Below are 17830 nucleotides of genomic sequence, written 5' to 3'. Positions count from 1 at the left end.
TTATATAAATAAATCATCGTAATTTGTAACGATAAAAAAATAAAATAATTTTTACAGGAACATTGGAAAAAAACGCCGAAGAGTCCGTAATTAATTAATTCGATATAACTCGAAGAAAAATTAATTTCTCGAACTACCGATATTATCATTGAATTAAGCATTGTTTATTTAACATTTTCGCACAAAAAATTATAATAGCAAAAATATTTCCACTTTTTTTTAAAATTACAGATAATTTTTATATGCAAGATTTTAATAAGACTCGCAAGACTCTGAAACTCTCGGCGTAACATAATTTTTATATAATCTCGAACAATAATTAAGAAAAAAATAATTTAAAAATAGGAACATAAAAAAATAATTAAATTAAATAATGATAAAAATTGAAAACACGTTCAGAATTGGAAGGTATGGATGTACGTCTGGGGGGAAACAAGACATCTGACACCTCCTATCTACTTCTATCATGCCTTTTGAAACGGTGTTTTGATTGGTTGAAATTTTAGGCTTCCGTATATTTGTGCTTACAAACTTTTATTGGTTGCGTTTTGTCGAACGGCATAATTACTTGTTTTTTGAGGGATAATTAAGCTGTATTTTGTATAAACAAGGTGTGTTTTTTTTAATTCAATATCTTAGGACTTTACTTTACTAATTATCTTTGAAATAGATCCAGGAAACTAATATTTATCTTTTAAATGATTTGTACATGAACTTATTTCACTTAAAAATTTAGCTGAATTGGTTATCTCGCCGTGAAATCATTTTTATAACGTTTCTTTTTCACGTGTACAAATATGTTTTTTTTCCTTTAGGAAATTAACGTTAGTCTATAATCTTCCAAATGCAATGAAAAAGTAGTCGGAAACTTACAAGGAAATTATGAAAATTCGGCTTTCAAAAGTTTTTACCTGTACCTATTATAAGAGGCTCATAGGTCGGCCATTTTTATTTTAACTCAAAGGAATGAACACGATGTTTGTTTTGAACAAAAACAAGATTTAAAATAAGTGTAAACACAACATTAAAAGTGAAATTTGTTGCGTATTCATTTTTCCTGTTTTTGTTTGTTACTTACAGTAACAAATGACCAAATCTCACACTTCTTTGGGATGGAGGAGTTAAGTTTAAATGTAGATATTAGGCACCGCCAAAACTGGGGGGCAGGTCAGTACTTTTTGACGGACCGTCTTTTTAAAAATCTACCAAAAATCAGGTAATTATCCGATCAATACGAAATTTTCAGCGATTATTAGGAGAAGAATGAACTTTATAACAGTGTACTTATTTTTCATAAACGATATTTATATATATATTTTTTTTTGCTTACAACCCCCCCCTTGTTTTGAAGTGGGAACAAATATGCTTAAAATAATCATCTGAAACTGAAATCAACATATTGTGTTGTTGTAAGGGACAGAATTATAGATTAAAAAAAAAAATGTTTGCATACCTTATTTTGACGTCTGAATATCAGAACTTCGATTGTGTTTAATTATCCCGATTTTGAATTTTGAAGTGTGAAATTCGGTGAATATGTTAAGTAAAATAATTAATTTAAGTTAAGCAAAACAAAAAAAAAAATTCATATTTATACGAAAAAAGCTATTTTAAAATTTTTGATAAATAAATTAACATTTTTTTTTTTTTAGCGAGCCGAATAATGCATGACCATTATTAAACAGGGCATGCTTTGAATAATCGATACCAAAAAAAAAAAAATTCGATAAATATTGTGCCCTTTGTGTTAAAAATAGCATCATTTTTTTCGATCCCGTTTGAAAACGTTTGCCGCCTTTCGACTACGGTGGACCAAACGCGCTGAAATATTTTTTTTATTCTGCTTTAAATTGCCCCCCCCCCATTTGGGGGAGCCTGGCCCCCACACACATACACATTAAAAACCAAACGCATACAAATAGTCACCCATCTGGTACTGGCCAGCCTCAGCTTAATAATACATTGAAATTTTCGTCACTGAAAAATAAGTTTTTTTGGCCTGTTTTGTCTTCCATAGTTTGCTTTTTATCAAACGAAAACGCAAACAGAGTCGATCTGAACTCTACGTCAACGCGAAATATCTGGTTACCTATATGAATAAGTGGAATTATTTGAAATTCAGGTACTTATATTATAATATTTTTGCATATTTTCTTAGAAAATCATCCTAAATCTTAGTTAGACAATAAATAAATTAATTAATTATTTCAAAAACCCTTTTTTTTAAATATTTAAGTACGTTTTTTGTGCGAGACAAAAAATGTCAATTGTTAACTTTTTGGGAAAATTTAACATTTAAAATTGAATTAAAAATAGTAGAAAAAGTTTTACATTATTCTGTTTTCTATATGATAAAATTCAGGGTTTTATCTTTCTGGAAAAAAAAAGTTACTCAGAAATAATGGATTTTAATAAATGTAATTTCGTTTTAAAAAACAACAACAACTTGATTTTGCGGCCATTTTTGGCGGTGCCTAGTAGATATATTTTTTTAAAATTCATTTTCACTTGATGTATTTTAACTATTATTTTAATAAACTCATCGTGAGACGTTTATCTATATTGTTCACCTGTATCCAAAGCGAAGAATTGCCAAACATTATTTTTTCGGATGACACCAATCACGAACGCCGACAATGTCCAAACGGCGCATACGAAATCAAAAATCTCGTCAAGGGCATTTTAAATATTTTCTTATGAAGGGAAACCTCTCTGAAGCGTATAGCGAATATGTGCTAAAGTTTTATAAAAGGTTGTGGCTACACATATGCAAATATGTTTCAGTGACCACCCTGCTTGGGAAAATCACATCATCAGGCCAAGATGCATATATATATATATATATATATATATATATATATATATATATATATATATATATATATATATATATATATATATGTGTGTGTGGGGGGGGTGCACTAGAAGGTTGCCCGAGATTAAATGTGGATCAACGAGGTTCCATCAACCTATATATTAATGCCACTGAAATCAGGGATATCGGAGATTTTTCAATCAAATCGATTATTTGCCTGAGCTTAGTGATGATTTTATAAACTGAATCTTATGTATACTTGCGTGAATTAAAATGTTAAAATTTAAATGGAATGTATTATGTTTGAAATGTGCTCTAAAAATCATCCATTTCGAAGGTGCCCTGTCATATCAGAGTACATGCTATTGGTTTTATATGCCGTGTCTTTCTGCTTGCATGTTTACTTCTCGAATGCACTTGCAATTCTATGTTGAATAAGTCATTAACTTTAGTCAAAATCGGTAATTCCTGTATTTCAAAATGTTGAAATACAGAGTCATTAATTAATCCTGACAAGGAAGGGTCAACTACTTTGTTCTCTATATCTTTCTTTTAAAAACACACACAAACACACACAGACACGCAAACACCCAGACAAACATATATATATACAGTGATGATCATATTTATTGGCACGGTAAAATAAAAGTTAAATTTTGTCTAATAAATTCTAAAAAAGGGATTAAATTAAAGAAAATAACAAAGTATATTATGTATTTTTAACTGGCCTTTCCGATGCAGCAATCGGATTTTAGAAAAAATAAATAACAAAGGAACAACAAACATAATTGCAAAAAACCCTTGTTCAAAATTATTGGCACGATTTATTTAATAATCAATTGTATAGCCTTTGGCCTTGATTACCTTCCTCAGTCGCTTTTTATAGTTTACAACCAAGTTGTTGCACTCTTAAGTAGTAATTTTAGCCCACTCTTCCTGACAATAATCCTCCAATTGAATAAGATTCTTAGGCTCCCTTTGCATTACCCTCAATTTTAATGTTCTCCATAAATTTTCAATTGGATTTAGGTCTCGGCTTTGTGATGGCCACTCCAAAACATTAATATGATTGTCCTCAAGCCATTTCTTAGTCAGTTTAGCCGAATGCTTTGGGTCATTATCTTGCATGAACCACCAACGACGACCAAGTGAGAGCTCTTTAGCAGAGTCTTTCAGGTTTTCATCCAATATGTTAACAGAATCTTCCTTTTTTATGCTACCTGTGACCTTAACAAGTCGCCCTGGTCCAGAGGCAGCAAAGGATCCCCAAAACATCAAACTGCCTCCACTGTGCTTCACTGTGGGTATGGTGTTCTTAGGCAGGAAAGCTTCGCCAGATTTCCTGTAAATATAAGACACTTTATTATGGCCAAATAACTCTATTTTCGTTTCGTCAGTCCATAGAACACGTTTCCAGAATGCAACATCTTTATCAATATGACGTTTTGCAAAGGCTAGCCTTGCTTTCAGGTGCATAGGCTTCAATAAGGGAGTCTTTCTCGGACGACATGCTTTTAAACCAGCTCTCTTCAAAACTCTACCAACTGTATGTCGAGATACATTCACTCCAGAGGTGCTCTGTTCATCAACAATCTCCCCAACAGAGATCCTTGGGTTTTGTTTTACTTGTCGAACAATTTTCCGTTCATCTCTTGGGGAAAGAATCCTTTTTCTCCCTCTACCCTCTAAACTCATAACGTGGCCTTGCGATTTGAACTTGTTTATAATGGCTCTAACAGTGGATTTGGGAAGGTTTAGCTTCTTTGAAATCTTATCATAGCCCTCCCCATTTGTATGGCATGCTACAACATGCTTCCTGACGTCTTCGCTGTGTTCCTTAGTTTTAACCATGGCGATTGAAAATTATAATTTAGTCACTTATAATAGCTTAAATAAATCGCTATCTAAAAATTATCTGAAAAAAATTATTCACTGAATTAGCGTTAAACAAGCATAATATGGCTATAAAAAAGTTCAGAAAGCACGTAAACCGGAAATTGATTGATATTATACTGATACTAAAAGAAAAACAAAGCCGTGCCAATAATTTTGAACAAGGGTTTTTTGAAATTATGTTTGTTGTTCCTTTGTTATTTATTTTTTCTAAAATCCGATTGCTGCATCGGAAAGGCCAGTTAAAAATACATAATATACTTTGTTATTTTCTTTAATTTAATCCCTTTTTTTAGAATTTATTAGACAAAATTTAACTTTTATTTTACCGTGCCAATAAATATGATCATCACTGTATATATATATATATATATATATATATATATATATATATATATATATATATATATATATATATATATATATATACTAAATTCCATAGCCAAACAACGTCGCAGCTCACAAGAGTCATGACATTCAACGAACCGGAAGTCCAAGACTTCCGGTTCGTTGACTGTCATTGCTCTTGTGAGCTGCGACATTGTTTGACTGTGGACTTTATTATATTACATCTCTCACATTCTGAAAATCCTATTATAAGTTGCTCGTTGTGTTAGCATTGCTGGATGACGTCGTCCTTTCGAGTTAAAAAACTCCTACTTGGGAGACATCGGCTTGGCTTATTGACTGGATGGATGGCCGCGTCCTTTGTCAAGACGAAGTAGGTTCATTTCACAGTCGGACTTCGGCGCGGTTTGCTTGATCTGTGTTGGTTAATAGAAATTCTTCTGTGCGGTGCGTTTGCTCAGTTGGTAGCATGCTTGGCTCGCATGCAAGAGGCTCGGGTTTCGAATCCTGAGTTCAGATGTGTCTAGCTGATGAGCCCAAATGAGGGCGAAACTTGAGTCTTGGACTAACCGTTCGTCATGGCTCGTGTAAGCTGCGACGTTGTTTGGCTGTGGAGTTTATTATATACAATCTCTCACATTCTGAAAATCCTATATATGTATATATATATATATATATATATATATATATATATATATATATATATATATATATATATAGTAATTTATAAAATATATATGGCGATTAAGCTACACTGAATATTCTGCGTTTCATCCACTATAGGATTCGTCAGGCTCATGCGCATAAGCCTGACGAATCCTATAGTGGATTAAACGCAGAATATTCAGTGTAGCTTAATCGCCATATATATTTTATAAATTACTAACTCTACCTACGTATTGAGCACTTTTGAAGTAAATACTTAAAGTTTACGCATAAATCTATACTTTCGTATATTAGGTTTATGTGATTAAACGAAGTAGTTATATATATATATATATATATATATATATATATATATATATATATATATATATATATATTACCTCCGGCGGCTTTGCCCCCTCGTAAATTACGCATAAATATGACATTTTAATTAGTCCAGATTAGATTATATTATTATCAATACATGACTACGAAAGTAAAACAAAATGTAATTAGGTGCCATCACATAGAATCGAAACTGAAAGCAAAACTGTAGGATTCCAAGCTGTTGACACGCATAAAAATAAACTAAGATTAATGTACAAAATGCATAGCGATTTTTAAATTTTGACCCATTTTTGACCCCTTGAAAACTATTTAAACCAGCGGAAGGCCAATGAAAGAATAGTGCATAAACATCCAATCATGTGAGGCTCCTAGCTCCGCTCTGCGACTTTAAGTTTTAAAAAGAGACAGCGTTTTAAAATGTGGAGACAGAGTGAACCAGACAGACACCGTAGTGAGTTTTATAAATTTAATAAATAAAAAGCTGTATGTCTGCCTGTCGGATGATCTGTCTGTCTGCATGTACGTCGATCTGTCTGTCTGTATGCCTGTCTCCATATCTTAAAACTCTATCTCCTCCGAAATTAAAAGTCATATAGCTGCGCTAGGGGCCCTCTCAATTTTTTTTTTTTACGGGCCTTTCTGATGGCATCATATTTTACCTTTACGACTATATAATAAATCTGGACAAATTGATATATCATATGTAAGCGCACTTTACGCTCGGGCTAAGCCATCACCGCTTGTTGTATATATATATATATATATATATATATATATATATATATATATATATATATGTATACTGCGCATTCTATGACTATGTATTTTTATAGTAACGCAGCTTGGTTTCTGAGAGAACATACGGCCTTGTGTCACACGTGTTACACAAACAGTAAGAGCAAAGTAAAACAGAACACGCTGAAATAGTTGATCATATGTTTGTGTGCGTGCGTAACTTTCTTTTGCCATGTTTACTCTCCATTTCCAAAACACTTCTCCTTACTCTCCTTTCGTTATTTTTTAGTCTTAAGCTTCTTTCCTCGTTTTCCCAATCTTTATTTGCACTCTTTTCCTGACGCATATTTCACTACTGTTTCCTTCAAACTTATTTTGTGAAATACCCTTTTCTTTCTTTCCGCATTGAGACCCCCACACACTTATTCGATCACCCAATCACTGGTATGTATTTTTCATTTACACTATTTTGTGTTAGTGCCCCTTTCTTCAGGGATATTTCAGCCACTTGCTTTTCTTTCTCTCTTTTATCACATTTCTTTCACACACAGTCTCTTTCACTCTCTCTCTCTCTCTCTCATACTCTCTGTTTACCTATTTGCCTATCTAAATATTGCTTTCACCCCCTCACTTTCTCTTTCAGTTTCTTTACCACTCACTCACACCTTGAATAACGCACATGTTCTTTCTCTCTCTCTCCCTTTCTCCCTGATTGATTCTCTCGCTCCAACCCCTCTCTCGTTACATGAGTCTGTTCGCCCGTCTGTACATCGCGATAACGCTACGCACGAGACACTTTGCGCAAAGCATAATAATATAACAGGCCGTAATCTGACAGTTGGGCGCGCGGAGCGAAACGAAAAGGCAGACGTGAATACCGAAAAACGAAACACGGAAAACGAATCAAAACCCGGGAATATTTCCTTTTTATAATCAACTTTAAGTTTCGCTTTTACCCGTTACTAATATAGGCATTACTCGCAACTTATAATCCAACAACAAACTGTTTTCTCCATCGAGACAAAGACGTCATACGTAATTTAGTTATTTTTTCTGAGAAAAAGTCGACATTTTCCTTGTTCTCGGAGAAAAATAACGCCGAAACTATAAACATATATGCATAAAAAATAAGAATCAGACATAAAATATATATATTTATATACACAAATAAATATATATGCATAGTGTCAAATCGAAATCACTACTCAATTTTCTGCAAAAATAATTTATAAAATTTATTTCGCATTTGGTTTGCAAGTTGTGAAAACATCTAGAAGAAAAATAAAGAAATTAAGCGAAAAGGAAATATAGAGGGAAACAGTCACGCATTTACGAGCAGAAGAAAGCAGTCGCAGTCAAATAGCACGAGGCAGTGCAAATTTCCGAGGTAAAACAAAAACAATTCAAAACAAAACTAACGCACAAGCTCATTGATAAAGTTCTGACGACATCATACCTCTGCACACAACACGGCCACAAAAACTAAACTGAACCGTTGCTTAAAAATGGTAAGTTACATTTTTTTAAATTTTTTACTTTTTTTAATTTGTATAAACTTCTTCGGTTTACGCGTGTTTCATATTTTGCACCAAAAAAAGATTAAAAATATAAAAATATATAATTTGGTTTAGGCATGATCATCACATTTTGTATCCATCTTATTATTTCACCCCCCCTTTTAAAATGCATGATTTAAATAACTTATTAAAATATAATTTTAAATAACACAACCACACGGACATTATACATATTAATCCTCTCTCTTTATATATATATATATATATATGTATATATATATATATATATATATATATATATATATATATATATATATATAATCTTTAAAGCGTGTCTCTATATGCGAATTCGCAAAATAAAATAAACTTTAGTGTCTTCACATACATATGTCTATATCTTCATATATTCTTATCTCTCTTTCTCTCTCTCTCACTCTATATATATAGATACACACACAGAGAGAGAGAGAGAGAGAGAGAGAGAGAGAGAGTGAGAGAGATATATATGTGTGTGTGTATCTTACATACATTTTTGAAATATTATTTTTTTTACTTTTCATTTACGAAAATTCCTGCAATTTAAGACGCTCGCCAAGATAAAATAGCGCAGATAAATTCCGCAATTAAAGAAAATAAAAATTATATATAAAGCATTTAAGACTGTATACTTAATACATACATACATATATATATATATATATATATATATATATATATATATATATATATATGTGTGTGTATATATGTATATATATATATATATGATTGTTAAGATGCATGAAATCCAACGATATGAAAAATAGATTGGAGGTGGGAGGACCTGGACGCTCAACTTTCGCCTGATTTATGCGCGCTTTTTAAAGAGAGATGATTATTGACCACCACTCTTGAAAAAATGCCGCATCAATCGGGCGAAACGTTGAGCGTTCAGATCCTTCCACCTCCGCTCTATTTTTCATATATATATATATATATATATATATATATATATATATATATATATATATATATATATATATATATGTGTGTGTGTGTGTGTGTGTGTGTGTGTGTGTGTGCGTGCGTGTGTGTGTGTGCGTGCGTGTGTGTATACCAAAAAATATACGCTGTATATGGTCACATTTTTCTTTTCACTGTTAATGGCATATATATGTCCTTAATAGTCTACCCATCTATCTACGTATATATATATATATATATATATATATATATATATATATATATATATATATATATATATATATATATATATATATATATTCGGAATTTTATAAATTCAATGGCTCTCACAGCCAAACAATGACGGAGCTCGCAAGAGCATTGGTCGGTTTGTTAGCTGTCGTGGCTTGTGTGAGCTGCGACCTTGTTTGGCTTTGGAACTAATTATATATATATACATATATATATATATATATATATATTATATATTAATGTATTTCTTTCTCTACACACACATATACACACACGCATATATATGCATATTATTTTCTTCAAATGCCTATTCCTCAAATGCATATTCGTACAGAAATTATTTATTTAAATTTTAATAATTGATATTTTATTATTTTACATGGCATCTTACATTCTGATACAACCCAAACCGGGGAAATGCAACACCATTCAATTATAATTTCACGTTCCACAAATAATGCACACACACACACACACACAACTATATATATATATATATATATATACATATATATATACATATAAATGTATATATGTATATATGAATGTATTTTTTATATCTATCTATATATATATGTATACGTATCTTTTATTTTATGTAAAATATTTTTATGTCATGTAGATTTAGCTGCTCATTATTCACACCTGAATGTATCCTGTATCTCTACAAGACCACTGATCATTTATGCTAACAATTACGTTATTGCATCTTGGTTGATGCGTCTGCCACTAGTTTTTCGCTCTTATACCGGGTTCAAGTCAATCGTTAAGCTTATATGTGTCGCACTAGCAACCGAATTCCAACCTGTCTCCTATTGCAAACTTTTGAATATCTGTGCATATTTTACAACTATGTTAATTAAATATTCTTTGACCTACTCAAATCACTTTTTACCTACTCCACGTAAATACCCAGGAATAATCCGGCAAGTAGCGAAATCTTACCCGTACACTGTAGAGATATCTTGACACTGGAAAACTTTCTAATTGAATAGTTTCTGCCTTCGAACTACTAGACTTGGAAATTTGTTTCCTGAGCATTGACTTGCAATTTGTTTCCCGAGCATTGAGTGTACTGACGTGCATTTAAAATGTAATGTGAACAGACATTTCTCTGTTCAATTCCCTACATAATATTCCTGTATATTTTGTCACAAATAATAACCCCGGAACAACATAGTTAAAGTAAAAATGTTACTTTTACGTAAGGGGTTTACGTAAAAGTAACATTTTTACTTTAACTTTGTTGTTCCGATACTATGCTAATAGCATTTTCTCGTGTATTTTCTTCATTTTTATTTCGAGCCAACAAAAATTTTCGTGCCTTTTAAAAAAAATTGTCAGACTTTTATGATGCTTTTACATATTTAATGTTCCTATTTGGTGTTAATTATTAAGTTGTTTTCATTTCTCATTGATAATTTTTCTGCACGCTTTATAACTTGTACATTTTTTTCAATCTCTCTTTTCTTTCCTTCTTTTTCTCACCAAATTTCATGTAAAACATATTCGGCTAAATTTTCAAAAATGAACTTTGATTAGAAAAAAAAACACACACACAAAACACAGAAAACTAAACTGTTCATCATTTGTTATAACTTTGATGCTCCTATTTTTCCAGTCAGTTTCCAACTCGTGTCAATGTAATTTCTCGGCACATTCCTTCCTTCTTTTTGTCTTTTTAAATTTGTTTCCGTTCATTTGTACTTCTTAGCTTCTATGGTGCGTTCTTTATATTTCATATTTTATTTTACGTTCATCTGTAATTTATTGCACTAAGTGTCTCTTCTCTGTATTCATTAATTATCTTTATTTGCATTTCAATTCTAATTAATATTCCGCATTTCCCTCTATTTTCGCAACGATGTTGTTCTTCTTTATTTCTCTTTCTAATTTAAACTCCGCCTTTTCAAATCCCTCCCTCCCTCCGTTTATCTTTGTACTTCAATTTTTCTTATTAAAGTATTTTCTATCGTTACATTGGTCTTTCGTCTTTTTTATCTTCTTTATATTTAACTTATGCTTACCATGTCCTAAATATATTTGCTTCTTTGTCTTTTGATCTTTATATTTCTGTATTTCTCTCTTTCTTAATACAATCATTACAGATAATTTTAACTGCTTTTCTTTCCTTCATTTTTTCAACTTTTTCATTTCGCTTTTCATATATTGTAGTCTGCTTTAGTTCCGCTATTATTCTTTAGTTTTACGTTTTATTGTATATTATTCATTTCATCCCCCATTCTTTATCTTCATGTATATGAATGTTAACTATATTTGTATTTTTTAAATATATTTTTCTGTGTACCTTTTACACCATTTTATTTGTACTCGTTGTGCATTATGAGGCTATCTACATCTGTAGTATTTTAGTGTTAACATTCGAACAAATTTGACATCGAAAAACGCAAAATAAACATATATTTCAAATACGCCAAAGCATCTATATACGTTTCTCTGGCTTTAATCTGGCGTGTAGAATGTCATTCACTCGTTTTAAATAACATCTTATTGGTCTATCGAACTTTAGGTCAAACTAGAAATTTTCTTTGATATTATGCGTGTGTAAAATGATATTATATATAAAAACAGAGTGTTGCTCTTTCAGATTTATGTTTTAAATAGCATTTAAAACATCTTTTCCAAATATTATTTGAAACTGAATTATTTTTCTCTATTGCAGACAAGTTTTAAATAAAATTCATATATGATAACTATTTCTCGACCATGCTTTAATTTTAAATAACATTTCTCTTGATATATATGATTTTAGTTTGTAATAGGAACAAACATGTTAGAAAGATTACATTTTCCCACTGAATTGAAAGGTTAAACTTTGAAATAGCAGTTTTCTCAGATAGACAGATTATAAGTTTATATAGTTTTCTGATAAATACCGTACTAAATTATCAAACAAATTTCTTTTCAGCCTCATATCCGTAAATTTGAAATATAAATACCATAAAAGTATTAAACGAACATTAAAAAAAAACTTGTTTTTCATATTGAGATAAATTTTCAAATAAAATTAATGTAGGTCTATCAAGAGTAATTGATAAATAATATTTTACCGTATTCAATTATATAAAAAGTACATTTGGCTTAATATAATATCACCAGATTTGATATATGTTTGTCATTTATAAAAAAGCAGGCCATTTTAGGAAAATTATCGTTGATCTATCGAGTTCAACTTTTAAATAGCAGTTCCTGCATAAATTTGAAATGACACTCGCTGATCTATCGCAGATCTATCGTGATCAAGATTGATATAGAAAGTTTCTTCTTCTCGTCTTGATTAATATAAAATATGCTTTCAATTAAGTTCAGTTTGAAATAGTATTTTCGTTTACCTTACATTTGAAAGAACATTTCATTTATTCTGAAGGAATCGCAATGAAAAATATAATTTACATGAGTGCATTGTTATATCAAGCTGAGGATGAACTCCCCTTGCTTGGATCTACATGACGTAAATATAAAATAAAATTTTTAGCGCAAATTGATTTTGACGCATCTTTTTCTAGCTGGCTTCGTTATATGAGTTCAGCTGTATCGTATGTTGAGTCAAGACTTTCTAATTTAAACATTTTATCGAGAGTTTGATCGTTCTTGCATACATCATTCTTTCATGATATTTTACTTCTATTAATTGTATTTTTCCATCGTTAATATTCTCTTCGAATGCTCATGTTTTATTGCATATTTTTTCTTACATATAATTATTTCTTGCACACAATTTTTATGTTGACCAAGGGTTTGGCGTAACTTTTTCCGTCATCCGTTCTTTTCATGAAGTCTTCTGCATCAATTTTCTCCATTTATGGCATTTTGTCACTATGTCCTTTATTTTCTCTGTTTTGCTATATATTTTGTCATTTTGTAATTGTAATAGTAATATTTCTAATTTTGGGCTCATTTTTATTCCAGGTTTTTCATTGTTTATATTTAAATGCCTTTTTTCTGCGTTTACCTTGCTTCTCATTTCTTAAAGAAATTATTTTCCGCCCTAGAAACATTTGCTTGATTTTTTCTCCTCTCTTTCTTTTAATAGCTCTTTTATGCTTACGTTTTTTTTTAATTCATTACTGCTTTATTTTGTATTCAATTATAATTATTTTTCCCTGTATTTCCCGATCTCGTTGTTTTATCAATCACTTTTCTTCTTTTTCTCTATTAGTAACTTTTTACCTTGTACTCATACTTTTTTCGTATATATATTTTATTTTTTGGTTCCTTTACTCTATTCGTCCCTCATATTATATCTACAGATTTTTCGTTCACTCTTTCCCACTTGCTTTGTTTTAATTTGTTGTATAATACGGTTTTCTGTCTTTTTCTTTTTTTTCGTTTTGTCTGTTTTTTCTCTACTTTTTTTCGGATTTCGATATCATTATTAATCGTTATTATTGAATAAATATTTCTGTTTTTTTAGCTACTTTTATCTTTCGTACATTTCTTTCAATCATTTTTGTTCTAGTTTATTCTGTTTCTCCTTTCTTTCTCTCTTTTACGATTTGTTATTGTTTTTTTTTTACATTATTTTATTTCTTTCATTATTGAACCGTTCTTTAGATGTAGCCTTTCACACTCTGTTTATTAATTCTGCAAATACTTCTTTTTTTAGTTTTTTTCCCCTCGTTTCTTCTTGCCGTCTTTATTTCTTTTTAGTTTCATTTTCTGTCGTGTGTACGCTATTGATTTCTTCCGCTTTCCTTATACATGTATTTACTCATTTTCTCTTCCTTAATTTTAATTTGTTTTGTCCATTTAACTTGCTTCCTTTCGTTTTTTTCTTTGTTCGCGCTGCTCCTCTTTACTTATTGATAGACACACACACATACACAAACTCACGCGTACATTTATATATGGAAAGAGATAGAGATACACACACTCACACACACTCACACACTCACATACACACACACACACACATATATATATATATATATATATATATATATATATATATATATATATATATATATCACCTTTGGCTTCAATTTTATTAATTTTATTTTATTCGAATCGCAACTGGAATCGACCTTTTTTCCAGTCATACCATGCCCACTTTTTTAATAATACATTCACGTTAAATCGGTCGATCACATACTTTTCATGAAGGAGTATTGATATGCATATTTACTAGCTAGATAAAAAAGGGATTTATGATCCTGATAATGAAATTAATAATAAAATGAAATTAATAATAAAATGAAATTAATAATAAAATGAAAGTAAAAATAACATGAAATTAATAATAAAATGAAATTAATAATAAAATGACATTAATAATAAAATGAAATTAATAATAAAATGAAATTAAAAATAAAATGAAATTAAAAATAAAATGAAATTAATAATAAAATGAAATTAAAAATAAAATGAAATTAATAATAAAATGAAATTCATAATAAAATGAAATTGATAATAAAATGAAATTAATAATAAAATTACATTAATAATTGCCCGGTAATTGTAGCAGTAGCAGCAGCGGTCGTTTCTTAATTTTCTTATTCTACTTCTTTCTTTTCTTGTTTCCCTAGTTTTCGCCCTTTATCAATCCCTACTTGTTTCTTTTCTTTTCACCCTTTCTCATCTATTCTTTACTGTTTTCTTCTCTTTACTTCTTAATTTACTCGTCTTTTTCTTCTTTTTTTAATCATTTCCTAACTTATATTTATTCCTTCCAACATCCATTCATTTTGAGCTTCATTTACACATAGCGATCCTAATGGATTTATTTCTTCCACCGTTCAACTTTTGTTTCTTCGACTTTTATAATTTTATTCTTTTTCTTATTTTTTTTTCTTTGTTTTTATATTCTTCTCCTCTTATGCTCTTAATTTCATTTTTATTTTTCTTGTATTCATTTTTCTTTTCTTCTTGTTATTGTTTTTTTTCTTTTTCAGTTTTACGCATCAGTTTCGATTGTTTTTTTTATTCTCTCACTCTCTATATATATTTTTCTATTATTTAACTTTTTCTCGTGTTCGTCTTCTTCTTCACAATTTCTTCATTCATATATACCTGCATGGTGAACAACGAATGCCACACAACATTAGTAGTAGAAGAAATCATATTTGCAGCAGCTTCAGCGTTCTACAATTATTTTATTTTTCCGTTTAGTAACGTTGTCATTCGTATTATAAAAACATGACAATAGTAAGTAGTAGGCACTACTTTTTTAAACATAATGATAATGATTGTGATGATCATGATGTTGATATTTGCTCTAGTTAAAGTATTCTCTTGTGACTCTCGAAAGGAGCAGACACAGACACAATTCTTGCATGAGGGGAAGAGAGGCGATGCTTATTTACGAACGAATCGCTCATCTCCATTGAGTCGATGAAAACGAAGACTGAAGAACTCAGCTGCATAACAGTAGTTCTAGTAGTAATGATCCTATTTCACGAGAAAGTTATCATCTGAGAAAAGATGAAGGAGAACAAGTGTAAGGATGAGTATGGTGATTGAACTTTTCGTTGAAAGCGCACCTGTAAGAATGGAAGACAAGTTATGGATTCAGACTTTCACACAATACGCTTTCACGACATAACTGCGTCACTCGATAAACCTAATAAGTAACTGCTTAATAAGTAGCCACTGTAAATCATAACCTCTTTTCGTGACTCGCGACGACGGTCCTCAATTTGTGCTTTTTTAAAACCGCATATAAGAATTATATTTCTTCTGCAAAAGCTCGAGCGTAAAATAAAACGCTAGCTGTAAAATGAATGATCCAGAAACAAAATTTAAAGAAGGCGTGAATGTACACTTATATTAAAAGATAACGGGTCTTATATCAATATGCCGTTATCACAGATAGATTGATAATTTGAGACTGAGCTGATGTTTTATCAAAGATAAAATAAAATGCCATAATATTTATTTCCTTTATATATTAACGTAAGCATATATGGCATTAAGGTACTTAACTATCTAAGAAGAAATTGGAGCATTATTAAGAAATAAATGCCAAAAAGTTACTTGTTTAAGATATGGGTTTCATATTTTAAAACGAACTATATACGCATATAAAGATATTGTGTCCATATATTTATATATCATATATATATATATATATATATATATATATATATATATATATATATATATATATATGTGGGGAGGTATTAATAATAATACTTAATATATATCATATTGCATGATAATATATATATATATACATATATATATATATATATATATATGTTATACTATATATATTATAAGTGTGGCCCTAAGGATGGTTTTGTCAGGTGTAGGTACTGACTTGTAAGGGTTTGAGTCGGTGTTTTCCAATTCTGAATCGGGATTTTTGAAGACGAAAGTAGTAGGTTATCCGCGGAACCTGTAAAACTAAATTAAACGAGATCACTGATTAATAGAATGGTTTCACCCGATCACATCCTTACATATAAACTAAAAAAATAGAAATAACTCGGGAAAATGATGAACCCTTATAAAAACACTAAAATTCATTGTGTTAAAATGAAAATTTACGCGTTAGAAATGTTAGTAAAAATCGTTCCCACGTAAGTATTTTCTTTTAATTATACAGAATTAGCTAAATGAGGATTTCGTTGGAATAGCATTGAGTTTAAAATTACTACTTTTTCTGTGTCCAGGTATAGCTTCAAATACATATGATTATTTTCTGAACTCATATTGAACGAAAGTGAGTACGTGTTTATCACATGAAATACACTAGTTCGAAATAACATAGTTTTAAAAAATAAATTTAAATTTCCATTAAGTAATGTAATTTTCTATGAGGACGGGCAAGGTGCATATGCGTGGCACGCAAATTAAAAATGGCGGATTTATTTTGACATCAAGCCTTGTAGAAAACAAGAGACAACTGAAAAAAAAATGATTTGACTTTCGCGAAAAATCTTTATATAGCGATACTCTCGAAAGTTCGAGCCCATGGTACTCCATAGTTTCTTACGAAGACATGTGCCCATGTATGAATGTAGTTTTTCGAGGACTTGGTTCCACATGCAATGATCTTGACATGTATTTTTTCAAGCAAGACGTATAGCTCGTTTGGTCTAGTGGGCTTTTAATGGCGGTCGGGGCATTCATTTGAAGATTGCTACACTAACCCGGGATGTTCACTATATAATGTTGAACGTTAAACACGAAATTATTTCATATGATAAGGTAAGAGGTGTTCCATACACGATACCCGCAGCTATAATCCAATGTACAGTTTAATGGTAGATCTGATACTGAGAGTACGAGAGTAAGGAATTTCATCCAATTATTAGGATCGAAATTTACCTCTTAAGAAGCTTTCAGTTGGCGATGGAAGCGCTCATTGAAGCCG

General features: G+C 30.6%; 1 protein-coding gene across 1 annotated transcript in view; it reads left to right on the top strand.

Annotated features, from left to right (window-relative positions):
* Positions 1-7520: 7520 nt before the first annotated feature.
* LOC145256185 (calmodulin-alpha-like) overlaps positions 7521-17830 on the top strand; it is a 265833-nt gene continuing 255523 nt past the window's right edge. Inside the window, exon 1 of the mRNA XM_080114774.1 lies at positions 7521-8292. Within this exon, the coding sequence (XP_079970900.1) occupies positions 8290-8292 (3 nt within the window). The 5' untranslated portion in view covers positions 7521-8289. The remainder of the gene's footprint in view (positions 8293-17830) is intronic.

The sequence above is a fragment of the Euprymna scolopes genome, chromosome 32 (assembly GCF_053919585.1).
Source record: "Euprymna scolopes isolate OS-2025 chromosome 32, ASM5391958v1, whole genome shotgun sequence".
NCBI classification, from domain to species: domain Eukaryota; kingdom Metazoa; phylum Mollusca; class Cephalopoda; order Sepiida; family Sepiolidae; genus Euprymna; species Euprymna scolopes.
Note: the sequence above shows the minus strand (reverse complement) of the source record. Positions and strands in the feature narration are given on the sequence as shown.